The sequence below is a fragment of the Hemitrygon akajei genome, chromosome 27 (assembly GCF_048418815.1).
Source record: "Hemitrygon akajei chromosome 27, sHemAka1.3, whole genome shotgun sequence".
NCBI lineage: Eukaryota > Metazoa > Chordata > Chondrichthyes > Myliobatiformes > Dasyatidae > Hemitrygon > Hemitrygon akajei.
In genome coordinates, this window is record NC_133150.1 from 15,463,357 (window position 1) to 15,490,972 (window position 27,616).

Genomic DNA, 27,616 nt, shown 5'->3' on the forward strand with positions numbered 1-27,616 from the left:
TAATATTTTGTTTCATGTGCTGTATGTATTGTGAGTGCAGCCTGGTGCAGGGGAGTGTTGTTTTGTTTGGTTGCATATGCACACAGTCAGATGACAATAAACTTGAACTTTTCATTTTGTCCTCCTTTACACTCATGTACTGAAAAAATGACAATAAACAATCTTCAATCTTTCTAAATGATTTTGTTAAGCTTATCTCCAGGTCCATCACTGACTTGCTTCAATGTGTTACATCTCTTTAAATTAACCTGGAGTTGCCAGTAAAAATTAACCTGGAGTTGCCAGTAAAACAATTTCTAAAGCTAAACACGATGTACTTAACACACTATGGTGCCTTTAGGATTCTTTTTCAAAATAACAATTTCAGATAAACCCCCTTTTCTTTTTTGTATCCAAATTGTGTTAGTTCTGATGTCTAGGTGTCCATTTGCAATATTGATTCAGATGTTCTCTCACAAAGTGCACTGTCTGATCTATTGTGCATTTTTGGCATGGCCCATCAGCTTCTAGTGTCAGCCACAGCTATGACCGACATTTCACAGCTTTAATTTGTCCCTTTGTTTATTCTCTCTCTCTCTTTTTCTCAAATTACCTTTACAAATTTATTGAACAAGTAGCTCCATAAATGTTAACATCACCCCATCGACAGTATTCCCCTCCCCTAATCTCAATTTACTGTCACATTTTCAAATTCCTAATGAAGGACTTCTGATCTGAAACTTTGCCTTCATTTCTCTTCCCACAGGTACTGTCTAACCTGCTGACTATTTTCAGTATTTTCCTGTTTTATTTCAAAAATACAGCATCTATTTTTGTTTTAAATACAAGTAATTCAAGGAGTTCTGTAGAATAATTTTTTAAAATTTCTGGACCACAGATAAATTTAGGTTTTTATCTTTTTAACTTCAAGAACTTATTTTGAACATGTCAGACACTGAAGAGGTTGTAGAAGAATTTGAGGAAGTTGAGTAAGTATCGTATTTATTACAATACATATCTTTAATTATTTTTTCAGTCTGACTTCAGAAGTGGTCTATGTGAGTCTTGCAATATTCTCCCCGTGAATGTGTAAGCTTCCTCCAGTAGTTCTGTTTTCATCCCACATAACAAAGACAATGTGGTAGGTTAATTGGTCACTAGCCTACTGTGAACGTGACTGATTGCATCTGGGAGCCAATTTTCTTTTTGCTTTGAATCCATGCATTGAATCCATTTCATAAGAATAGTCATCAAAAATAGGAAAATTGATCTAACCTTTCCTCCCTAATTTAAAGATTTGTGTAATCACCTAACTCGACATAAACCATATTATGAATGTTAGACTCAGCCATTTTGTAGAGATCAGCTATTTTGAAGATGTGCTGAGCCTTTGCCAAACTTGATGATTATTATGCTTTATCCTCCAGGGAGCAGGAAGGTAAGACAATGGAAAATATCACCTTGCAGTTCCATTTTTTGTCGAAGGAACATTCACTGACCTGTATAAAATATTTTTTCTTGTGTTTTGTTTGCCTGCTATAACAGAAGAAGCTGTTGAAGGTTTGTAATATTCTTTCTGATCATTCTTATAAATTAAGATTAGTTATGTCTCCTTTGGCAATTTTTTGATAAATAGAAAGGGAAAATGCTGTTTTATGCTTTCAGATAAACTTTACATGGATAATTATGGCTAGCAACATGACAATTAATTAACTCTTGATTGAAGAATATTGCTACTCCACCTTAAAGATGTGCCAAATATTCTTTATAAGTAAACGTCAGTTGTTAACACAAACAGGTTCAGAAATTATGCTTTGTTCTGTACTGCCATCTTGATGATTTATCATTTGTATGTTGACCGGGTCAAGATGTGTTACATGAATAGATGTCCTGAGTTTACAATTCTCAAATGTTAAAAAACTAAATTGTTTTTATGACAATTTGTTAATTTCATACTTATTATTACTGATATTAGGCTTTTAAAATAAATTTAGATGATTAAATACTCTAAGTTACTGCCAAGACAGATTTGAACTCATGTCTCCAATATTTATTAAGATGATCTGCTCAGTAACACAACTATCGTGCTGATAGTTTGTGTCATTTTATTATACAGCTGAAGCTAAAAGAATAAATCTAGTCAAAATTGGATTAAGTTTGTCTGCGTACTTAATCCAGTACCTTTGGTATCACTCTTTGATGCCCATGTTCAATTTGTCTTCTCAACAACCTTATAAATAGCTTCCAAAATATTTGAATTCCCTTCCAGAGAGAATATTATTGGAGCTATTTCTACCATCCCTTAGTGCATTCACTTCCTTAGATTTTGACCTGCTGTGAATTTTAGAGCTCACACAATTTATATTTTAAATTATTTTCGGTTATTGAAGTAAACATACTGTTGCTAGATATTCGATCAAGTGTAAAATATATGAATAGAGAATTACATGACCTGGCATAGGGACTTGCAGTTACAATTGTGGCCTGCTCCAACACATCTTGAGGTGTGTTGCTGTTAATGTAAATGATGCATTTCACTTTACGTTTCAATGTGCACGTGATAAATAAATTGGAACCTGATCTGAATCAGAAATGAGATAGCATAATAATAATAATAACAATAAGAAGAAGAAGAAGAAGTACTTTATTGATCCTGAGGGGAAATTCTTTCATTACAGCAGCAACATTTAAAACCACACTTAGAAGTGTGCAGACTTAACTAATAATAAAGTACAGAATAATAATACACACAATAATAATGTGCAATAAAATGTATGAAATAGTAAAGCAGAGACTATTGTGTTATGTTGTGCGTTCTCCTGTATCATAGAGAAGAACTGTTGTATATGCCTATTGCATTTGGTTGGAACGATTTTCTGTATCGATCCTTATGACGGCAGAGCTGATTAGGTCTGTTCGAAAGGGTGCTCCACTGCTTATTCAGTAGGTCATGGAGAGGATGTGTCAGACTGTCCATAATGGATAAAGGTTTGTTTAATGATCTCCTCTCCACCAATAACTCAAAAGTGTCCGTGTTGTAGTTCCAGATGAATCCAACCTGTTTTAGAGATACGGAATCATGCAATTTCCACAAAGCTTAAAGTATCAATTAAAAAAGATCATGGAGTATATGCAAATTCCTTCAAGCAGCCACTTATCCTGTTCTTTATACCTACCAATGCATTTAGTAATGCATTCCACAGCTTGGTTCAAACATGTCCTTTTGCCTTTGTCAAGCTTCTTATGTGAAATTTATGATTTCGTGCACTAATTGCTTCAGTCATTAGAGAAATAAATTTGGCATGGTGTAATACCTGGCAGTGCTCTTGTTCTCGTTTATTGTTAGTGTCTACTTGCTCTGTCTCTATATTGTATAATTTTAGACAGCTCCCTGACAGCACCTGGTAATCTTGTTTGTTCAAATATATGACACCATTGTGAGAAACTACTCTTATGCTGTCTTTAATTAACAATAATAATGTTGAATATTTAATAATACAAGATATCAATTAGTATTACATAAAAGTTCATAAAAATAAAAAAGGAAGATTACAGATAGATAGGTGCAGGTCAATGGGACTAGGCAGAAAAATGGTTCGGCACAGCCAAGAAGGGCCAAAAGGCCTGTTTCTGTGCTGTAATGTTCTATGGTTCTGTGGTTCTATAAACTGCCCTAATGCCAGTGTAACCACATCAATATCAGCCCGAACCGGAATTAATTTTCTATTAAAACTGTTCGGACAGATATTCTTCCATCCTTTGTCTATAGATTACACAGCTGCAAGGGTTACTCTTAAACACCATTTTCCAGAAAAGTATTCCAATCCATAGCAGGAAGGTGCTGCAAAGTACTGGGATCACATCTGACAGCCTTACAAAATTCTTTTCAATGGAAATTAATTTTGGAAATAACCAATATCTCAAACATTATTGTTCAGTTAGAAATTGTATATTGATGTTTCTTAAAAGGGAAAACAAATAGTGCTTCATGCTAAATATTTGTTTTAATATAAGGAAGACAGGCACTAATTACCTTATGGAGGCAAACTATTTCCAAATTTTTGTGAAGTATTGGCAAATTTTAAAATTATAATATAGTAATTTGTTTTTAAACTTTTACTGTTTCTTTTACTTTTGTGTGGGTATGATTCTAATTTATGAAAGTTTTGTTGCTTAACTATATTGATTTATTTTTAAAAAAATTACAACAATACTTCTATTACAGAAGATGTACCAGAAGAAAATGGTAAATAGAATTTTAATTCTTATTCACTCAAATTTCTTAATACTTAAAATTGAGTAGAGGTCATGTGAGAATTATCATTGTTTAGATGCACATCCACTGTATTACTCTGAAGCCCTCCATTGGCCAGGATCAAGCATGGATGTTGCATGCCAGCTGACTATGTGACCTGCAAACCAGTACGCAGACCAACCAGGGTGGTACGATATGGAGAGTAAGCTGTTGCCTGCGCAGCACAGCTGATGAATCCAAAGGAATGGCAGGTGCACTCAGTCATTGTTGAAATCAATGTAGGTCTTCAGCACCAGATTTTTCCTCGAGGTTTACTCCCAAAGACTTCCCCATGAGCTTTCCTTCTGCTAGATGAGCTTCCAACCACGGCTGATCAGCCCCTTCTGCCCGAAGCAACTGGTCTTAAGGCACCAGTAACCTGCCTTCGCCCCTTCTCCTGTCAGTAGAAACAGTTCTGCCGGGCTTAGTAGCTAAACCACACGAAGACCAGGAGTTGGATATGGTTGTCAGAGGCTATCTGAGGCACACACCATTGGGAGCATTTAATAGAATGGAAGTTTATGCCACCACCTCCCCCAGCTATGACAACCTTAAAGAACTGACAACTGTATTAACTCAACTGGTTAAACCAAGAATTAATTGATACATGTAGACTTGGAATATTTTTGTTCTCTATTCCTGGTTTGTAATAGTTCATTTTAGGGTGATAAAAGGTGAAATTACAACTAACCATCTAAGGCCAGAAATAAGGGAAAAAATAACATTGTTACTTAATCTGGTGAAGATAACCTGCAAAAATGAACAATAAAGCTTTTAAATTAAGTGAATAATCTTATTGTAATATATTGATAAATTCACTTAATTGTGAAGAGAAAATTGGCCCTTTCATTAAAGAGTGCAATGGTCAATTTACGCTCTTGAATGATCTTTTGCTTTGTAGATAGATAGATAGATACTTTATTCATCCCCATGGGGAAATTCAACTTTTTTTCCAATGTCCCATACACTTGTTGTAGCAAAACTAATTACATACAATACTTAACTCAGAAGAAAATATGATATGCATCTAAATCACTATCTCAAAAAGCATTAATAATAGCTTTTAAAAAGTTCTTAAGTCCTGGCGGTAGAATTGTAAAGCCTAATGGCATTGGGGAGTATTGACCTCTTCATCCTGTCTGAGGAGCATTGCATCGATAGTAACCTGTCGCTGAAACTGCTTCTCTGTCTCTGGATGGTGCTATGTAGAGGATGTTCAGAGTTATCCATAATTGACCGTAGCCTACTCAGCGCCCTTCGCTCAGCTACCGATGTTAAACTCTCCAGTACTTTGCCCACGACAGAGCCCGCCTTCCTTACCAGCTTATTAAGACGTGAGGCGTCCCTCTTCTTAATGCTTCCTCCCCAACACGCCACCACAAAGAAGAGGGCGCTCTCCACAACTGACCTATAGAACATCTTCAGCATCTCACTACAGACATTGAATGACGCCAACCTTCTTAGGAAGTACAGTCGACTCTGTGCCTTCCTGCACAAGGCATCTGTGTTGGCAGTCCAGTATACACCAGCCTTTCTCAACCTTTTTGTCCTGGAGGAACCCTTGAACTATTTTTTCAGGTCTCAAGGATCCCCTACATAAAATTATTATATCTACAGCTCATGATACATTAGCATGATCAGTAATTTTTAAATGTCCAAAAATAATGGTCAATGCTCTTTTGAGTAGAGATTAAATTTTTAGCTTACCTTTTTTGAAATTATTTTCTTTCTTTCCCTTTCATAAATTTTAAAAACTCATAAGGTAAACATAATAAATTCCTCAATTCTGGGTTGAACTTGAGTTAAACACGCACAGATTTCACCTTCAACTGAAATGAGTTAATTCCTATCCTTGCTCTTGATGCTTGTTAAACAAGAAAAAGCTTGCTCACACGTGTAAGAAATTGAAAACTGCAGCAAAATGTTCAGTGCTTTCCTATGAATGTCAAGGTATTCTTCATTCACAGGGGCAGGTCAGTAAATCTCATCTTGAGTGCATGATCAAAGTGCAGCTCACAAAGTTCTTCCTCTCCTCTCAAAGTCAATTTCTCAGGCTGAGCAGAATATTCAGAGAAAGGGTCCCGCACCCACTTATGTTGAAAGGAAAATACGCTTCAATTTTGCTCAGCCATTCTTCCACATGGTTTTCAATAATACTTCAGACTTTCTGATATCCTTCCTCACTCTCAAGCCCAACCAGCAGAGGAAACATTTCTAGATTTCCTTTTGCAACATGATTTTTTCAACAATTCAGTTTCCTTTTAAGTCCAAGAATCTTATCACTTGAAGCCAGACCATTCTCTCCAGGGCCTTGCAGAGAATTGTTCAACTGGAAAAATGTCTGTTAAGAAGGCTAGTTTCTGCCACCACTCTTAATCTTCAAAACACTCTGCAAAATCTGGCCTACTATTTTCTTGAAAGTACTCCTGCAATTCAATTTCAGCTCAAACACCCTGTTGAGAACTCTTCCTTTGCTAAGCCACCAGATTTGTATATGGAGCAGGAGGTTGGTGGGCTCTTTGTCCAGGTTTTCACATAGTTTTTGAAATATTCTCTAATGAACTGGTCTTAAGGCTATTAAATAATATGCTTCCTATACCTTCTTACAACTGTGACTTTATTTTCAAAAGCTTTAGTCTGTTTGCTTTGAGATTCCAATAATCATTTAAAATAATCAATACTTGTATGTGTCATTTGGCTGTGATTTGCAGTTAAGTGTCTTTTCAATTTTTTTTGGAGCCATTGCTACTTTTGTAAGTTGTTCGCACAATGGAATAGGACTCCTTGGATCACCAGTCCATATGTAACCTGTCCATATATAAGCAACATTTTGTGTCCATTGTTGCACTAGTGCAGTGAAGTGACTCAGAAGATTGTAATACTTCATCATTAACCTTATCAGAATTGTCCTTAGGCATAGGCCTAGAAAACTCCTCTTCCATTTCACACCTCCTCTTCAAAAATCACCACATTGGACTGTCTTTAGAATGAAAATTTCCCTCCAGTTTTCTATTACATTGGTAGATTGCTACTGAAACTGCACAGAACCTTGCAGTAGAATTTAGGATCCCCATAGTGCTGATTAGCCAATAACCAGAGTAGAATTCATTCCAACATTTGCAATTGACACCTGCAAGCAAAGCTGAAGTGCTAATCCTCCTGACAAATTCTTCATTCAGCATAACGAGGTTAAAGTCTCAATAAAAACAAACACACAATGTTGAAAATAAAATGTTGAAGTGCTTGATTACAAATAACTTACAGCAAAACATTTTACATTACAGTAAAGCAGAATTTTGAAATAATAGTCTTGAAAGGCCAAGATCATAACTGAGTTTTTTTTAGTTTCAGAGAGATTCCTCCAGGAATTATACTTTATTGTACTGTTTATGCGTTTAGGTAAATGCAAATTCATATACTCTGAGTTACAGAAACCACCCTTTCAGGCCAATTCATCCAGGCCAACTGAAGTGTCCATCAATCAGCACTACTCCCATTAAACCTTTCCTTTACACCTGCAAATCCAGATGTTTTTTATTACATGCAGCACAACATTTTATATTCAATGATGTTGCGTTTTATAGTGAAATTAGTGCAATGCACGATAAGATTTTATTATTTTAGTGAATTCAAAAAGTATTTCAGTTTGAGGATTCCAACAGCTGTGAAGCAGATATCACTCTGAGATGCTTCTAAAAATTTGCTTTCAATTGAATTTACATTTTAGAACTTCAGTCTAATATTTACTGACAGCTTTAGAAGCAGTACAATTGTAAATTACATGCCATTAAATACAGAGTACATTTCCGTCACTGTGGCTTGGAAGTTATTGAGAAAGGATAATAAACTATTTCCATGCCAGCCTGTCTTTCCCTCCAAATCTATCAGATGGCTATTTTCAGATCTTTAGTTGTTCTGAAACACAACGGGATATTATTGTCAATTGCTATCATTGTAAATGCCAACCGCAGTCAACAATCCACATAATCTTTGAGGCCCAGGTTTGTTATCTAGAATTTGGATTTAGCTCTTTTTGTGATGAGGCAGTTTTGTTAGTCATAAGAAAAGGGAGAGAAATTAGGTAATAATACATTTCTTTCTCATTGATGACTGAATTAAATCGTATGCCACTGGATTAGTTTCAGTTCACTAATCATTGTGTTTTCTACTCTCAATGTTGTAGAAGAAGTGGAAAAGGAACAAGGTAAATTATTTCAAATCTGCCATTTTATTTATATATATATTTGATGTCTGTAAACAAAAACCGTAAAAGAATGAATTGTTTAAGCTTTGCACTCATTTGGCTGGAAATTTGGGAGTCCTTGATTGTCAAATTATGATTAATAACTTTGTTTTGGCATCCTGAAGTTAAACAATTTACCATTTACTTTTGGTGGAGGAATTTGCTGTTGAAGCATTTGGTAATATATTTTAAATATTACCTTGGACTACAAACACTGAAAATTCAAAATCCGAGAGAGTGAGAGGGAAGCATTGAAACTGTGACTTTGCCTGTCAGAGATGAGATTTTACAAGTTCATTGAGGCATCTAAAATGGAGGGGAATACATGACATTGTAAATAGTTTCATTCTGTTCAATAATATATTTTAGCTTACTTATTATGTGACATCTCACTATGATTTTCTGAACTAATATAGTTCCTTTGTTGACTGATTTAATTTAACACTTCCACTGTCAGTAGAATAGAAATAGTGCTTTGTTACTGTATTAAGTATATTGTTGCACTGACTTTCCAAAATTTGTTTCAACAACCTGTGATCTTGAATGCTCATTTCAGCTGAGGAAAATGAAGATGATGAAGAAGGTAAGATTTGTAAACCATACCTAGCACTCTTTATTGAAAATATTTCTCTGCATGTGCCAAATTTTGCATTCCAAATGTTTAAATAAAAGTAATTAAGGTGACAAAAACATTACTCCATTCCTCTCCCCCTCTTTCTGCCATACTGTAGCATATTACAACTCTCAAAGTTCAAAATAAACTTATCAAAGGACATAAATTTCACTAAATACAACCCTGAGGTTCATTTTCTTGCTGGCATTCACAGTAAACACAAGGAATACAAAAGAAATCAATGGAAGACCACACCTAACAGGACGGACGAACAGCCATGTGCAAAAGACAATGAACAGTGCAAAAAAATAGAATTAATTAATTAATAAGCGACACATATTGAGTACATGAGATGAAGTATCCTTGAAACTTAGTTCATAGGTTGTGGGAACAGTTTAGTGGTGGGGCAAGTGAAGTTGAGTGAATTTATCCCCTCTGGTTCAAAAGCCTGAAGTTTGAGGGGTTTTGTTTTAGATTAAGTTTTAGCTGACTTGTCAAACCTTTACAAACTTCTTAGGAAGAAGAAGCACCACTGTGCTTTCGTCTAAATTGCACTCATGTGCTGGACCCAGAGCAGATCCTCTGAAACGATGACACCAAGGAATTTCAAGTTGCTGACCCTCTCCACCTCTGATCCCCCGATGAGGACTGGCTCATGGACCTCTGGCCTCCTCCTCCTGAAGTTAATAATGAGCTCTTTTGTCTTGCTGAGTGAGCGGTTGTTTTATGGCACCAATCAGCCGGATTTTCAATCTCCCTCCAAAATGCTGAGCTGTTATCAGCATTGATTTGGCCAATTTAAGTATGGCACGGGAGCTGTGCTTAGCCTGACAGTCATAAATATAAAGCAAGTATAACAGGATGCTAAGCACACAGCCTTGTGGTTTACCTGTGCTGACGGTGTTTGTGGAGGAGGTGTTACCAATCCAAACCGACTGGCCTCTGCAAGAGAGAAAATCAGGGATCCAGTTGCACAAGGAGGTATTGAAGCCAAGGTCTTGAAGCTTATTGATTAGTTTCGAGGAGAACAAGTCTTAATAAATATTTAGCTGTAAAATTACTCACCAGAGAATAAATATTGAGCTGTAAAATTACTCACTGGAGAATCCTGCCAAAGAATTGATCTAGATAAAGGATCAACTGTATTCGCCATATGGATTTACATGTATTAGGATATTGTTGTGGTGTGTTGGTGCTACATCCAACAAAAATTACAATATCCAGTAGTTAAATTACAATATTCAAGAATTACATGAAAATAAAGTTAGAAGTACTGCTATTTTTGGAATAAAATGTGTGTTAATAGGAGCATGCAACAATCTACCTCAAGTGATTGACTTACCAATATCAAATGGTCAAAGTTAAATAGAAATGGTATCAATTAGCTTATGAAGTGTCGATGAGTCAGTCTTCAAATAACTTGTCAAAGTATGAAGGGAAACCAATTAGGATTTGGTGAAGCAGGAAGGTGTAATAAACATCCTGCATCATCTTTGGTTAAGAAATTATGAAGAGAAAAATGTAGCCAAATATTTACATTCAAATATTTATACTGCCAGTGCCAAATATTCCCTTTCATTTTCATCCTTCCCATCAGTCAGGGACCCAGAAGCTCCAAGTAATAACTTATCTGTACTACTTTCAATTTAGTGAGCTGCATTCAGAGTTCATTATGTTGTCTCCTATACACAGGGGAAATCGAACATGGTTTGCTTGGTCACACCTCCATATAATAACTAGGGTGAACCAGAAATTCCAGTTACTAATCACTTTAATTCTCCATCTGACCTGCACTCAGAACTCTGTCTTCCACCTCTTTTAAAATTTCAATGAAGCTTAGTATAATCTTGAGGAACAGCTCCTCACCTCCCGTTTTAGCACAGAGCAGCCTTTTGTACTCAACATTAAATTGACCAATTTTAGAAGCTTGCCTGTTCCAGTCACATTTCCAAAATTTATTTTATTTCTTTCTCCTTTCTGATATCTTCCAATGTCCTTAATTATCTCCTATTTATTAACAACTGCAGAGATATATTGAACATCCTTTTTCAGTTGACGAGTACCTGTCTCTGCTGGTTTCTTTATCTTATCATGGACCTTCTCTTCATTCTATCTACCTCTTCCCCCTCTCTCTGAAACCCAAAACAGGTTCCATTTCTAACTTTTCCCAATTTAGATGAAACATCAGCTGTTTCTCTCTCTGCAGATACTACCTGACCTGTTGAGTGTTTCCTGCTTTTTCTATTTTCACTTCACTTCAGTTTCAATTTTGTAGCAGTTATGAAAAATGTTTTTCTTTTTATATCATTGGGGTTGTTTCCTTTTCATTATCAATGTTAGGCAATCTATTTCTAGCTGTTGATGTTGAGAGATAAAGAGAACCAAAAAAGTACTCTCAGATTCAATAAAGTGAGAAAATTCAATTAACAAAAAATTTAGAAACTTGAAACAATTCTGTTATGCATATCATAGAGGTGATCCACATTTCACTTTTTAAACTACAACACATTTAATTATGAAAATTACTGAATATTATTTAAAATAATCATAAAATATCATTTATCATTTTAAATCCTAGAAGATAAAACTACTGAAGATGCTCAAGGTAGGAAATATATAAGCATTCATATTTTTCTCAGTAATTAGCTATTTTTCTAATCTCTTCTGATTTTGTTTGTAAACTGAAAATGTCCATTGGCTCTCAAGCTACATATGGATGATAATATTCACTCATCATCCCAAATATAATGCATTCCCTAAGCTATTCTCTCATTAATACGTGCTTTTGGTAGCCCTTCTGTTGAGGCATTCCCCCAAAGGCCTTCAAGCAGCAAATTGGCCTCAGGACATACAGTAGATCCCAAAATCTGACATGCAATACACTCTGATGATTGAAACATTTGTACAAAATAAGGAATAAAAGTTTAAAGAAAGGAAATTAACTTAGAATTGGTTTAAAGACACCATTTCACGATTATATTGTAAGGACAAATTGGATAGGCTAAGTCTGTATTTTCAATGACAACGGAGATTGAGAGGTGACATGACAGAGGCATGGAAAATTATAAGGATAGATAGAGTAGAGACAGTGTCTGTTTCCCATGGTAGGGTAAAGTTGAAGGCATAGGTTTAAGGTGAGAGGAAAGAGATTTAATTTGAGTTCATTGGATAAGTTTCTCCAGAAAAAGAGCAATTAGGATCTGAAATGAACAGCCATAAGTGGTGGTGGAGCAGGAAAATAACATTTAGGAAGAATCTGAATGGGTAATTTAATGATTCTGGCCAAGTGGGATATGAAAGGAATCCAGGTAAAGGTGATTAGTCTAGACATGCACAATGATCAGCAAAAGGATCTGATTTATACTGCCTAGCTCTATGGTAAAAGTTCATTAAAAAGAATTGAATGAAGACTTAATTTAATAAAAATGATGTAAACAGCCACTTTTCAGGGCTACATTACACATCCACACCTCCCTGGAGTAAAGCTGAAGGGCCTGATGTAAAATGCATTAGCCTTTCGATTCAGGGTATTCATCCTTTGTCTCTGGATAGTAAGTGTTATATTTCTGCGGTATCATTCAGCCAATCAAAGTATACAAGTGAAACTAAAACCATGTTTGATAAATTCAATCCAGAGAAGTAAAACACTCTCAGATGAAGAGCCATACTTTACAAAGTTTTTCTTTCAGAAGATGAACATTTAGTGAAAAGGTTAATCAAACACTGACTGCCTGATAGCTTCTGAATTAAATAGAATTAATGCAGTTAATACATTACAGCTAGAATATTTTTAATAATTAACAATGAGAGAGGGAAAAAAAGGAAAACTCAAGAGAAGGAGGTGTAATGTGGAATTGTGTTTTTTTCCCCCTTGTTCCTGCAAAGACTAATTTGGGCCAAGTATCTTATCATTGCTTCTGATCATGAAACAGTGTATAATGGCCTTAAAATTTAGATTCATATCAATGATTATTTTTTCAGTGATTCACATTTGAAAATTACTTCTTGGAAGGGTACGCCATTAACATCAGTTCTGGGTCAAACTTCACCACTCTGGCTTGATAGTTCCAGAGACAATATTTTCACATTGAGGAAGAGCATGTAAGAAATCAGAACATTTTATTGCAATGAATGACCATTGTTCAATATTCCTGAGTGTCCATTCATAGCACTTAAAAAGAAAGAAGAAGAATCTTGGAGTTGCAACACAGAGAACCCAACCCAGGAAGACCTTTTCATAAGCAAGAGAAATTCTGAAGCGACTGGAAATCCAGGCAACACACGCAAAATACTGGAGCAACTCAGCAGGCAACTCAGAGCAGCATCTGTGGAAAAGAGTAAGCAGTTGACATTTCGGGCCAAGACCCTTCATGATTCCTGCTTGCTCTTTTCCATTGTTGCTGCCTGGCCTGGTGAGATCTTTCATGTTTCATCAGCCTTTAATTCCTCCACAATTACTAAGCCAACGGTGCAAAGTTCTAATTTGTCCTGGCCACGTGTATTCCAACTCCAGTGTAGAAACTCTCACCTATACCTGCCACTAAGACCCATTCACTAGATGACACTTCCTAACAAGCAGCACTATATTACCACCCACCCAGGTTTTTGTTTCTAGCAGTCACCTTTATCCCTAGGCTCCATTTAGGTTATCAATTCCCTTCACTGCTCCCTCAGTCCAGATCTGAGCCGGTGTGAGGTTTCTACACAGAACTTTCACTGCTGAACTATACTACTAATCTGCATAAGAAACATCACCTTTGGTACTGCAATAATAGGAAAGTAAGAAAGGTTATTCTGGTTGCTCACTGACTTTATTATCCTGTAACCCAAGTCAAAACGTGCAACGGCAGAAAAAGTGACTGAAATTGGCAAATTTTTGATTGTCACTGCAAGGATACAAGTTGTTGCTTGTATATGTTTACAAGTGTATTTTAATAAAATAATAACTTTTATTAAATAGTGTATTTTTATAGTTTACAGACCCTGGTGCAAAAGATGGAGGTTAAGAAAATAGTCACTTACACTTTTAAAATTTCCCAAGAGTTATTGTGTCCAATCCCACAATTAAGAAAAAAAACAACCAGCTTTTGTTTTACTGCCAGTGTACCATTTGGCCTAATCTAATTTGCAAAATGAGACAAATGGCTAATGTCACATTCTGTACTTCCACCTTCACCCAATCACTTCAGTAACACAGATGTAAACTGATACTTCAATAATCACTACTTAATTTATTGAATTATGATTAGCACTTAAGGCCCAGTACCTGAATTTGGGCATTGAGGGAGAGAGGAAGAGGAGGGCCATCCGCAGTACACCGATGCGGCAGAGAGGGCCTCAAGGTGGCTGTGGTTCAAGAGAGGGGAGCCATGGAGTCATGTGTAGCTAGCCATCTGGACACAAGCTCGGGTCTGATCAGCCCCGGCTGGGTCACCTGGAGAAGGGTGTATGATGCTGAAAGACCCGAAACACCCGATGATTCCAGGTACATCACTGATGATGTGTCCAGAAGCATCAGTAGATGTATGCACACAGCAATTGATTGTCAAAAAGCCATTTGAATAAAAATCTATTCTAATACTTTACTATCCAAATGGCTACAGATTTATCATGGATAGCCAACACTAACTTTGGCATTTTCGTCATACCTCTCTGTATAAATACCGTATATCACAAACATTTCTTTTAAATGCCTTTGTCATTTTTAAATAATTCTAACCTGAGGAATATTGGACTTGGAATTGCTGGCACCTTACCTGCAATGGAACAGATTTTCTTTAGAGATGGTTATCAACAGAAAGTGATTGAACAGTTGGTTAGGCCAACAAGCCTACACTTTAATGCAATATGGGTAAATCATAAACATTTCAATGTAGCTGCTGAGTTGTTTTTCACAATGAAACCTAAGCGCTTTTCCATGTTGGTTGGGCATAGCATTTAAGGCCCAGTACCTGAAGAGATGAAGTAAGTATCTAAAAAGCTGTGCTAGCTTGCCAGTAGTTTTCACAGCAAGATGTGTTATTGATGAAAAAAGATATTAACAAGTCAATTAACAAAAATAGCTTCATGGACTGGCCCAAGTGATTAAATCCAGAGTTTTGCAATTTGATTATTTAATTCATTGAACAGATTTTCCTCACTACTTGACAATGAAAATTAATTATTTACTTTAAAATCTTTGAACAACAAACATTTCATTTCTTTTTCTATTCCATATCAAAGAAGAAAAACCCAAACCAAGGTAAGTACAACTTGTATGATTAATCTCTTTCATTATTTTGAATCATCTTTTTTATTCAAGTATTTATGAAGCTCAGTAAATAACATACCAGTATGAGTTGTGATCTTTCTTGTGACATGTATTTCAGTTCAGCAATGGAGGAATGTTCTGGAATAAAACAGAGACCTTATAAAAGATCTCACAATCCTATTCTGAGAAGAGGAAGAAAGTTCTTTCTGACTGCCACTCCAATGCTTACCCACACCCAGCAATCCTCTTCTTAAACAAAAACCTAATCAATAAATCTTTGCCATTTATGAGCCCCTATTATGCACAACTATACTGCTGAATTTTGAAGTTAAAAAAAAAACCTGCTGGAGAAATTCAGCAGGCCAGACAGCATCTGTGGTAGGAAATAGAAAGTGAATATCTTGTGTTGAGGCCCTTCACATGACCTGAAGGGTAGGGGGAGATAGCAAGTATTAAGTGGGGTAAGGGGAATGGGTGGAGAAAGATCTGACAAATGGTAGGTGGATCCAGGTGAGGTGAGTGATGTGCTGTTTAATGCATAAGTGCGGCCAACTAAGGTTGATGGCTGAATTTCTCTCTATTACAAATGAAATGACACTTCATGACATGTAGGCTCGGATGTCAGATTGGAGTCTCTTACCATGGTCCGGGCATGCAACTTAGATCAGAAATGGTGAGTCCCAGCAAACAGGAATGAGGGAAATCAGGGACAAGAGAAAATCTGAAGATGTTGGAAATCCAAGTGACGCACAGAAAATGCTGAAGGAACTCAGCAGACCAGGCAGCATCTGTGGAAAGGAGTACATTTGACGTTTTGGGCTGAGACCCTTCAGCAGCACTGGAAGAAAAAATATGGGGTATCAGAGTTAAAGGGTGGGTAGGGGGAGGGATTGAGAAGCACAACATGATAGGTGAAACCAGGAGCGAGGGAGGGAGGAGTGAAGTAAAGGAGTTGGGAAGTTGATTAATGAAGGAGACACTGGGCTGGATTGGGAATATAATGAGAGGACAGAAGGCCATGGAAGAAAGAGAAAGGGGGAGGAGCACCAGAGGAAGGCAATGGACAGGCAAGGAGACAAGGGGATGGGGAATAGAGAAGGGGGGCATTATTGGAAGCTCAATAAATCAATGTTCATGCCAGCAGAATACCCGATGGAATATGAAGTGTTGCTCCTCTAACTTGAGTGTGGCCTCATCGAAACAGTAGGAGGTTGGAGGAGCAACACCTCGTATTCCGTCAGATGGCATGAACATTGATTTGTCAGACTTCTGATAATGCGCCCCCCCCTTCTCTATTCCCCACCCCCTTTTCCCTCTCTCATCTTGTTTCCTTGCCTGCCCATCAACTCCCTCTGCTGCTCCTCCTTATTTCTCTTTCTTCCATGGCCTTCTGTCCTCTCCTATTAGATTTCCCCTTCTCCAGCCACGTAGCTCTTTTAACAATCAGCTTCGCAGCTCTTTACCTGACCCCTCCCTCCTTCCCGGTTTCACCTATCACCTTGTGTTTCTCTCTGCCTTCACCCCTCCACCCCCCAGCTTTGACTCCTCATAGTTTTTTCTCCAGTTCTGCTGAAGGGTCTTAGCCCGATACATGATGCTGCCTGGTCGGCTGAGTTCTTCCAGCATTTTGTGTGTGTTTCTTATGTGAAATCAGGGATCAAATATCGTTGTCCTTTTTCTGCCACAATTACAGAAGGAAATGAGAAACAAAGCTTGCTACCTCATCCCACTGTCTGATGAAGTGAAGGAAGATGATCTGCTTTTTCTAGTCGCTAAAACACAACTTTTAACCTTATTGTTGCTACATATTATTATGTATTTGTTCGATGCCAACATCACTGAAAAGCCCACATTTATTGTACAAGCTTTTTACCCTTAGAATAGTTTGGAAATTACTTCAAGGGATAGTTGTGATTCAAGCACACTGCTGTAACTGTGGGATCAAAGTAACATATAGTTCAGACTGGGAAAGTGTTATAGATATCCTTCCCCAAGCAGTTCCACTAATTTCACAGTCATCAATTAGTTTTAGTGCCATGGTGAGACTGGAACATGTGGATTAATGGTCCAGGCCTCCAATTGTTTGCCCAGTTATAAATCCATAATGCTGCCATACCCAACAAAATTACTTTTGGGCTGGTGAAATCAATTAAATTGAAGATCCCTGAAAGTAATCTGTGATACAAAGAAAATACCTGGATTAGTGTCTTAGAAGCATAACAGATAATTTATTCCTTTCAAAGTGTGACGTGCCAAGTGAGCTTGGGAGCAACAAACATGATGTAACACAGTTTAATTATTTTTTTGATTCTGTAGGCTCTTTTTGCCCAACCTTGTGCCACCCAAGATTCCAGATGGAGAAAGGGTCGACTTCGATGTAAGCATGTTTTGTTTATTGCTCATTGAGCAGTTTTTTTTCTTGTCACTTATTTCATATTCTGTCATTTGCTCCCATGCTCCTAGAAGACTTTCACTGCTCTTTATGTGGGAACAATCTTCCCGATTACACTTCCTTCTGGTTTTAAGAATATGATCTTTACTCCAGTTCCCATGCTAAAGCAAATGGTCCCTTGTGTCTATCATATCATCTATAATGTTTTGATATGTTTGAAGTAGACACAAAGCCAAAATTCTGCATTTCCAGTAGATCTATGCAAAACCTCCTGCAGTCTGTTGGTCTTGCACTCACAGTGCTCTAACGCCCATTATGCTCAATATGGTCATAGCTGAGATTAGATGCATCAACAATTTATCCTGGATCTACCTATTTTTTTCCCCTAAGGATAAATCATGAAACTATGCTGACCTCTTGCTATTAAGGATTTGGGAGACGGTTGAATGAGATGGAGCTCGTGCGTATGGTTTCTGTTTTGCAGGACATCCACCGTAAACGGATGGAGAAGGATCTCTTAGAGCTGCAGACTTTAATTGAAGTTCATTTTGAGAACAGGAAGAAAGATGAAGAGGAAATAATTGCTTTGAAGGAAAGAATTGTGAGTTGTAGTTTTTTTGGGGGTTGACTCTGCATGACATCTTGAGGAAGCTCTGCGATCTGCCATCTGGTCACTTGCAGTGTTTGGAGAGAAGGGTGGGCGTTGCAGTTCGATGTGCTTATGGCAGAAACTGGTATCACCAAGGACATACTATACCTAGAGTTCACAATCATCAAGAGCAGTCTGAGTTCATCTGCCAATGGCTTTTACGGAATTGACATGGTCATTGTGCCATGAACTATGGTCAGCTGTGCCAGAGCCTTGGACTGAAATACAGGCTTTACAGTGTACTCCTGACAGTGTTATTTTACAGAACCGGGATTTGGTCCCTCATTGTTTAAAGACATAAACAACTGACCAGAGTTTAAGGTCATTTGGCCCATTATTGTCTTGCTTAGACCAGTGCAAGAGGAATTAAAAATTAAAATAACTGAATGCACTCCACTAAGTTTGCATTTTGCCCAATTTAAATATTTCAAATTGCAAGATAATCCTTATTAAGATTAATGACTAAATCAATTGGGGGTTAAACAATAATTTATAAGATAACAAGGAAATGAGAAGGCTTCAAAGAGAAGGATAGTAGCAATTGTTCCCAACCTGAGGACTACAGACCCCTTGTTTAATGGTATTGGTCCATGGTATAAAGTGGGCTGGAACCTCTGTGTTAGAGGATGCAGGCTATCTGTGAGGAACGTCACCTACATGTAGCAGGTGAATGCACAATTCAAACTGTTGTCAGTTCTATCATGTTGCAAGTTCAGGTACCCACCTGGCACCTGCTAAAGGTACTGCTGCAATGGCATCATTGAGAGCTTACCAATACAACCAATGATCGATAAATGCACAAAACAATAATGGCTCTGAACTGCCTCCAGGTCTTTGGTGGTAATATACACGTCATGCTGGAGGAGCTCAGTGGAGAGCCGCCATCAATGGAAAGGAATAAACTGTCAATTCAGTATGCTGCTGAAGTTTCTTAGCCTGAAAGGTTGACTGTTTATTCTTTTCCACAAATGCTGCCTGACCTACTGTGTTCCTCCAGCATTTTGTACGTGTTACTCTGGATTTCCACCGTCTGTAGAATCACTTGTGTCCATGTCTTCTGTCCTTCCCAAAAGGGGGCAACTTTCATTTCTCTTCAATCCCATTTGACTGAATCATCACATAATAGTCAGAATTAGTTTTAAAATCATTCGCAAAACCAAGCAGGCTTAGTGATGGCTAAAGTCTCTGAAGTGTTCTAAAATCAATGATTACCGTTAGCTGAAATATTTACTAAGATTGTATTTTACTTGTACCATAGTTCAAATGGTGGATTCTCTCCAAAAAGACACGTATTAACTTAACTGATGAAATGCACGTGAATTTCCAATGTAGGAGAATCGTAGAGCAGAAAGAGCAGAGCAGCATAGGATTCATGCTGAGAGGGAGAGGGAACGCCAGTCAAGGATTGCTGTAAGTAATGATGCTTGAGCTACCTTTCATTGCACAATTAGAGAAAAGCAAGCAGACGGCTAATTGTCTATTTATTTTATAATAGGAGGAAAGAGCCAGGAAGGAAGAGGAAGAGTTCAGAAAGAGAGCAGAGGAAGAAGAAAAGAAGAAAAAAACCATGTCGCATATGTCCTTGCACTTTGGAGGCTACATACAAAAGGTAACCATTAATACAACATCATTATTTGGAACACTGATTCAAAATGCCTTACTTCCTTTATTACTGGCTCTAGTTAGACAAATACAGATGAGAATTTTTTAAAATTATCTACACTGCCCATTCCTTATTTTAACAGTTATTGCTGGATAATTATTTGCACTAGTAAAATGGAAAATTTGTGTAAAATATTTGCCCAATAATAAAAATCCTCTAAATAACACACACAAAATGCTGGTGGAACACAGCAGGCCAGGCAACATCCACAGGGAGAAGCACTGTCGACGTTTCGGGCCGAGACCCTTCATCAGATGCTGCCTGGCCTGCTGTGTTCCACCAGCATTTTGTGTGTGTTGCTTGAATTTCCAGCATCTGCAGATTTCCTCGTGTTTGCCTTTCAAAATCCTCTAAAAGTAAGTTTGTAGAATTGAACTGCACTATTTTAAACTGATAGAGATTAATTCTCAGATTTCTTCAATTTATCTATTATATTTTCAATCCACAGAAGGAAGAGCATTGAAATTTGCTTTTGCTTCATAGATAAATCTATAGCTCTGACTTTTGTCACCTTAGGCTAGTAACCTTCATGGTAATTATACAAGGAGTTTATCACAGCCAATTCCTTTTAACCATTTAAACCTTTTATGTTAGCATTCCTGCAGGACAATTTGATGCATGCATATACAGGTTGACCACGTATTTTCCGGAAACTGATGGTTCAGCACCTTTTTTAATTCAGATGAAGTTACAAGGCCAAGTAGTGCTCACTTTGCATGAAGTAGTTCGATGAGGTGGATGCTGGCAATTCTGTGTAGGCGTTTATAAAGAATTTATCACTAAGGACGTTCTTTGGTTCATCGCTCGAGAGTGGGAGAAGGTAGAACCTTCAGCACTAAAGAATGGCTGGCGTAAGTTGTGGCCTGCCTTGATGTTCGATAATGAGCCTGAAGAAAAGCTTGATGATTTTACAGGATTTTGTGTACCAAAGGAGAAAGTAGTTGTTCCTGATCTGCTTGCATATGCACGGTGTTACCAGATCTGCCTTCAAAGATATAGCAAATAGTCTTAATGAAGAAAATCTACCTGAGTGAATGATTGTTAATGACGAAACACCTGTTGTGCATCACCTTACAGACTCGGAAATTATAGACAGTGTTCTGAATACTGATAGAAACACACTAAATGATAAAGATGGCAGCAATGATTATGAAATGGGAAGATTTACTATTGACAAGTTAACTGAATTGTTGGATGATTTAATCAAAGGGTTAGAGAAACGTACCTTCGTGACGGACAAGGGCTAATGAATTTTTATTTGATACAAGAAAAATTATACAGGGAGAAATCAAAACACATGAAACAACCTCACCTGAATGAAATGTTTAAAGATGACTGAGAAGCAACATTCTTTGTAAGCACAGTAATTAATAAAATTACATTTTATTTTTGTTTAATTAATAATCCTTTTTAAGCTTCTCCAGTCCATTTATGCTGTTATTATGGTGAGACCTCTTTTAATCCAGCAAAAACATTAATCTGACAAGGTTGAGGAACCAAGGGTGCCGGAAAAATCAGTGGTCAACCTGTACTTGCACGAATACAGCAGACAAAGTTGCAGTTTCCTCTCTTAGATCATTTAAATCAGCAGACTCCAGGATCAAATGGTGACTTTCTTAATAGTATGTGTCACTTCCATCTTGTGAATGTTACTTCCAACACCACCAAGAAAAGCTTTACCTTTATTTCTTTCCAGAACTAGATAGCAAATGATTTGGTTCCCCTGTAACTTAGGCCTCCCCTACCATCATAACCACCAAAAAAGCACATCAAATTCCATTTCTCCATTGATATCTCCAGTTTAATTGCATTACACAATGAATTGTGGAGTGTTGTCACATTGTTTCCATCAGACTGACAGCCGGAGAGGTGGAAAGAAGCAAACTGAAAGGGAAAAGAAAAAGAAGATCCTGGCGGAAAGACGCAAATCTTTGGACATTGATAATCTGGATGAAAATGAACTGAAGTAAGGATAAACATTCTTCTTGTCTACTTGCCTATTAGTAGTTTACATTCATTCTCCTGAGAGTGCATCCATCTCATTGAGCAGGGGATATGGCACCCAATGTTTTTGTAATGTTATGCCACCAAGAGGAATGCTTCGAATATGCAGGAACATATCATTTTTCCTTAATTACTTTGATGAACAGGTGAATCCAACTTCTGGAAAGCCCAGGTATGAAGCACCAACTGACTGGACACAGAAGCAGTTTGCTAAAGGACATGACCCTGAAATTTCATGAGAATTCAATTGATCTCCTTGCTGTAACTCCAAAAGGAGACTGGCAAAAGTCTTGAGTGCTAATAGCATTTTCGGTTTTGCCGACTATTTATCCAGAGGCCCAGTAGAGTTGGAATGGAAGAACACAGGAGTGTTTAAGATCAAAGCCTAAACCAGTCATAGTTACAACTATATAATGTTACACTCATGAATGCTCCATATGACTTAATTTAGAATTGTTTTCAAACCATCGCTGCCAGACTTTGGATCCATATTTCAACCAATTCAGCAAACATTTTCTTGTATGAACAGGGAGAAGAGCAAAGAGCTGTGGCAATGGATGTACCAACTAGAAGCAGAAAAATTTGACCTACAGGAAAAAATGAAACAGCAGAAATATGAAGTAGGTAGAAATGTGAATATTAGTGTGTGTTTTTATAATTCCCTTGCTACGTATATCATATTTCATCGTTTTGGCAAATCTGCCATATACCATGATGCTGGATTCATTGGTGAAGAATTGAGAAAATTTTCTCTGCTGGCTTTCATTCAATGAATCTGCTCTTCATACTATTGTGCTCATGCCCAGATCAGAGAGCCATTATGTTTAGTGAGCCCTTTTGTCTGGTAGATAATCAAATGCCATGCATGAAATATTTCCATCAATGACTCCTCCTTTAGCCTGCTCATCTAGTCTGCTAAAAACAAAAGTAGTTTTGTTTAAACACAATCTCCCTTTCATACAACTATTATAAACTTGTCTAACAGGGCTATTGTTTTCTAGGTGCTCTGTTGCCAATTCTTCTGTGTTAAATTCCCAACACTTTCCAGACAACTGACAGCAGTAAATGCTCACCATTTCCTTACTTTCATTCTTTGCTTTGCCATTATCTCTTTAAGAAGTTCACAAAATTCTTGTATGTCCCTCTTATTCCATAAATATTTTGTCATTTTGCTATCCTTTGCAAATTTTCATTCTTAACTCATTTATGCAGATTAACCGTCTGGTGATCATTATCAATATTTGTTTCTCCCAAGTTAGTTCTGTTCTATTATTTGTCTTTAAAGCTATCTTTAATGGCATGTTGCTTTCTGATGCCAGATAAATAATATGCCCTAAATCTTGTTTTTCAGACACACTAAATTCATTTTAAAAAGCTCCTTCTAATTTATCCTCAAAAATGAGCCTGACATTTGCCACATTTGTGGGTTTGTCTTTTCATTGGCATCGTGGAGAAAACTTGGAATTACTTACTTATATTCCCTTACCTGTTTTTATATTATTTATGCTATGTTATTGATACTGTCTGTTTACTCTATCTATGTTCTCATAATCTTATAAAGCTCTATCAGATCTCCTCAAATGTGACCAACCTATCATTATAGCCCATGCCCTTTAATCCAGGCAGCATCCTGGTAAACACCTTCTGCATCCTCTCTTGATCCTCGACATTCTTCCTATAATAAGGTAACCAGAACTGTATGCAATACTCAATATGATGTCTAACTGGTGTTCTATAAAACAACAACTTAACATACTGACTTTTGAACTCAACGCCTTGACTAATAAACGCAAGAATGCCATATATTCCTTTCTGACCACCTATCAACCTTCATAGTCACTTTCTGGGAGCTCTGAACTTGGACCCTACGATTCCTTGATTATGCTGCTTGGTAGCGTAGAGGTTAGCGGCGACCCGGGGTTCAATTCCCGCTGCTGTCTGTAAAGAGTTGGTATGTTCCCCACATGAACACTTTGGTTTCCTCCAGGTGCTCCAGTTTCCTCCTACAGTCCAAAGATGTACCCGATGTACCAGTTGGCAGGTTAATTGGTCATTGTAAATTGTTCCGTGATTAGGGCTGGGCAGTGTGGCTCGAAAGGCTCGAAAGGCCTATTCTACACTGTATCTGAATAAATAAATAAAAATAAATAAACAATGTCCATCTCCTTTCATTCTCCTCACATTCGAGTGCCTACCTAAACATCTCTTAATATATAGTGTTGCCGCTACACAGTAAATGCAGTGCAGAGAGACAAATAAGGTACAGGGGTCCTGATGAGATAGATCAGATCAAGAGCTTGTCTTTTGGCATATGAAAGGTTCATTTAAGAATCTGGTGGGATAGAAACTGTCCTTGAGCCTGGTGGAATGTGCACTCAAGCTATTGTATCTTCTGCCCACTGAAGGAGAGGAGAAGAAGGAATGAGCAGGGATAGAATGGTTGGGATACTGAGGCCCTTGCCAAGGCTATATTTAAAAAGTAATTTCAGTAGTTTTCTTTCAATTATCAATAATGTTCATGCATTTCATTGAGCACATGACTCAACAGTGATTTCCATGTTAAAAAAGCTTGCATTTCAAGAAGTCTAAGATTTATTATCAAATTATGTATGCAGTACACAACTCTGAAATTTGTCTTCTCCACAGACAGCCACAAAACAAAAGAAAGCCATGGAGCCCATTTAAAGAAAATAAAACATTAAACCACTCTTCGCCCAACAATGCTCGCTCTAATTTTTAGTAGTCAGCGTGCACAGAAGTTTTATGTTGTGCAGATTTTTTTCCTGTGACAAATGTATGTGCACACTGAATGCACACATAGCACAGTTTATGTAGGTTTACAGAATATTTGACATAAAACTGCACAGAATAACAACAAAATAACATACATATTTAAGTCACTCAGTTATTTTTTCTCTCTCCCGTTTTTGACATTTACCCGTTCTTTGTAAACTCTATCTATTTATTTATTATTTGCACAATTTGTCCTCTTTTGCATATTGGATGTTTGTCAGTCTTTGTTATGTTTAGATTTTTAATAGATTCTATTGTATTTCATTATTTTCCCGTAAATGCCTGCAAGAAAAAAATCTCAAGGTGGTATATGGTGGTATATGCTGTACTTATTTTGATAATAAATTTAATTTTAACTTCATTCCGAGCCCTGCATCAGGATGGAGAGGAAAGGGGAGATGGTCAGTATAAAGAGGAGATGGGGAGTGGTGAGGCAGGAGTCTGAGGTGGACTGAGGAGGGGTAAAAGATGATAAACACATTTTGATAATTCCTTTACCGTCGCAGATGTTGTCCGACCCGTTAAGCTCCTCCAATTGACTGATTGTTCCTCCAAATTCCAATGTCTGCAGCCTTTTGTCTCTGCCTTCACAGAAGGAATGAATTTCTTTTCAAAAATATTTTCCAAGTTCTAGACTGTTAATTTCTGATGATCAACCTTGATACAGGGAGCTTTGTGTGAGAGTTTTAAAGGAGAGTTGAGGGGTAAGTATATATTTACAGAGTGAAAGGAGGTTATCTGGAACTCACTGTCAGAGGAGGAGGTTGGATCAGAAACAATTGCTACATTTTCAGAGCTGTATGGGCAGGTTCTTAAATAAGTGAGCCTGCAAACAGAAACCGGCCCAATGGGATTACTGAGGAGGATCAAAATGCAGTGTGGATGTGGTGGCCCAAAGGATCCATTTATGTACTACAAAACTTCGATTCTATGATTTATTTTTATTCTATTTATCCCAAACAGTAATACTACAGCCAGTCAAGGGAACTTCCTTATTGCAGTCTTGGGGTCTAAGTTCTCTTTTACTGTTTTTCAGATAAACATACTGCGAAATCGAGTCAGTGATCATCAGAAAATGTACGTATCTAAACCTAACATAACTACTGAAGTCATGTACCAATCTATTGCAGTTATGACAATCTACTACTTTGCTTTTGTATGCTACTTTAAATTATGCTAATTGGCTTCATAGCTTATCTGCTTGTCAAAGCATTTTGGTTCATTAAGGTGTCATAGCTGGGGGAAGGGGTATAGTGGGGATAAGAGCCTACTAACTAATAAATGCTCCCAGTGATGTGTGTCTCAAATAGCTTCTGAAAACAAAGTCCGGCTCCGTGCCTCCCACTACTTTGCCCATTCCCACTGAAAGGGTAAAGGCAGGTTACTGGTGCCTTAAAACTTCATCAACCATGAATGGCAGCTCATCTAGGAGAAGGAAAACTTTTATCTCAAACCCCCCGCTGCCTTGCGGCTATACCCACTGATGGTTAAGGGGTAGGGATTAAACCTTGAGGAAAAATCCAGAGCAGGAGTCCCTGAGGCAGTCCTACGTTCGAGTTCAATGCTGATTGACAACTCTTGGTGCCAAACTGTGTCAATCGCTGCCGTTCCTTTGGATTCATCAGCTGTGTGGAGAAGGAGGCCTGCTGCATTGGCAACAGCTTACTCTCTGAGTCGTACTGCCCTGGCTTGCAGATCAAAACCACATACATGATCAACTGTGACCAGTGGAGGGCCTCATAAAGCATACTTCAAAATAGTAGTAATTAATTCATGTTTGTTGAATGAAGTCCAGGATGACATGATAGTACAGTATCGTGTGCGGTTAGAGATTTTGTTTTTAAATAACATTTTACACTGAAGCCCTGACTGCTGCTCAGGTGACATTACATATCCCAACAGAACATTTCAAAGCTTTGCAGTGTTTTCCTAATTGTCTTGGCTAATATTTATTCCTCATTCCACATCACAGAGATGAAATACTTGTTTATTACCTCATGTTGTTTGTGGGCCCGCGCTATGTGTAATTTGACTGCAAAGTTTTCTACAACTGCACTCACGCTCAAAATGCTTTTACGTAACTAGAAATCTGTTATATAACTGTTCCTTTCTTTCCATGTGATTTCATGTTTTATAACATGATTGCTTTATAAATTATGTTAAATCATTAACACTCATGTACTATTTTTCCCAAATTTATTATTGGTTATCTCCCCCTCTTCCATCATCCTCTTAACTTTCTTTCTATGAATATCTTATTGAATGATTGAAATCCGAACACTAACAGGAAAATTGGACGAATGCATTTAAGGGGAAGAAGGATAAAGAGGAAGTAGACTGAAAGCAAGTTCTTGCAGAGAATAATTACAGACATAGACTGGTTGGCCAAATTGTCTGTTTGCTATTTTAAGTGAGAAAAATTTGAACAATAACCTGTTATGATTTCCCCACTTTAGTTCTAAGGGTCTCCGTGGCAAGGGGAAGGTCTCAGGCAGATGGAAGTAGGCGAAGCATTAAAACACCATGGACTGGTGAAACGAGGAGAGCATGAGTCATCTGTCTGATAAACCATCTTATAATTTTACAATCTACTGTAATATCATCAGTTAACCTGTTAATCTCTCATTTTCTCGCTTATGTCTAAACTCTACTAAAGACTATTCTGCTGCTTTTTGTATTTATCATAACTTCTGATGCTTTAGTGTACTTGTAACAATAAAAGCTTTTATTCAGGAA

The 27,616-nt window shown here is 37.4% G+C and overlaps 1 protein-coding gene across 4 annotated transcripts; it reads left to right on the forward strand.

Annotated features, from left to right (window-relative positions):
* The first annotated feature begins 1,519 nt into the window (after positions 1-1,519).
* LOC140717143 (troponin T, cardiac muscle-like) lies at positions 1,520-27,616 on the forward strand. 4 transcript variants are annotated; one of them, XM_073030406.1, is made up of 14 exons: positions 1,520-1,539; positions 4,205-4,225; positions 8,457-8,477; positions 9,073-9,099; positions 11,708-11,734; positions 15,352-15,370; positions 17,696-17,756; positions 18,256-18,372; positions 19,753-19,830; positions 19,916-20,029; positions 21,937-22,049; positions 22,617-22,707; positions 25,917-25,957; positions 27,337-27,616. In XM_073030406.1, the coding sequence occupies exons 8-14, from the start codon at positions 18,274-18,276 to the stop codon at positions 27,383-27,385; spliced, it is 585 nt and encodes a 194-aa protein (XP_072886507.1). In that variant the 5' UTR covers positions 1,520-1,539; positions 4,205-4,225; positions 8,457-8,477; positions 9,073-9,099; positions 11,708-11,734; positions 15,352-15,370; positions 17,696-17,756; positions 18,256-18,273; the 3' UTR covers positions 27,386-27,616. The 4 variants fall into 4 exon arrangements, with proteins under 4 accessions (XP_072886507.1, XP_072886509.1, XP_072886508.1 ...); XM_073030407.1 differs by lacking the exon at positions 1,520-1,539 and having other exon boundaries at positions 4,206-4,225; positions 8,460-8,477; XM_073030408.1 differs by lacking the exons at positions 1,520-1,539; positions 8,457-8,477 and having other exon boundaries at positions 4,202-4,225.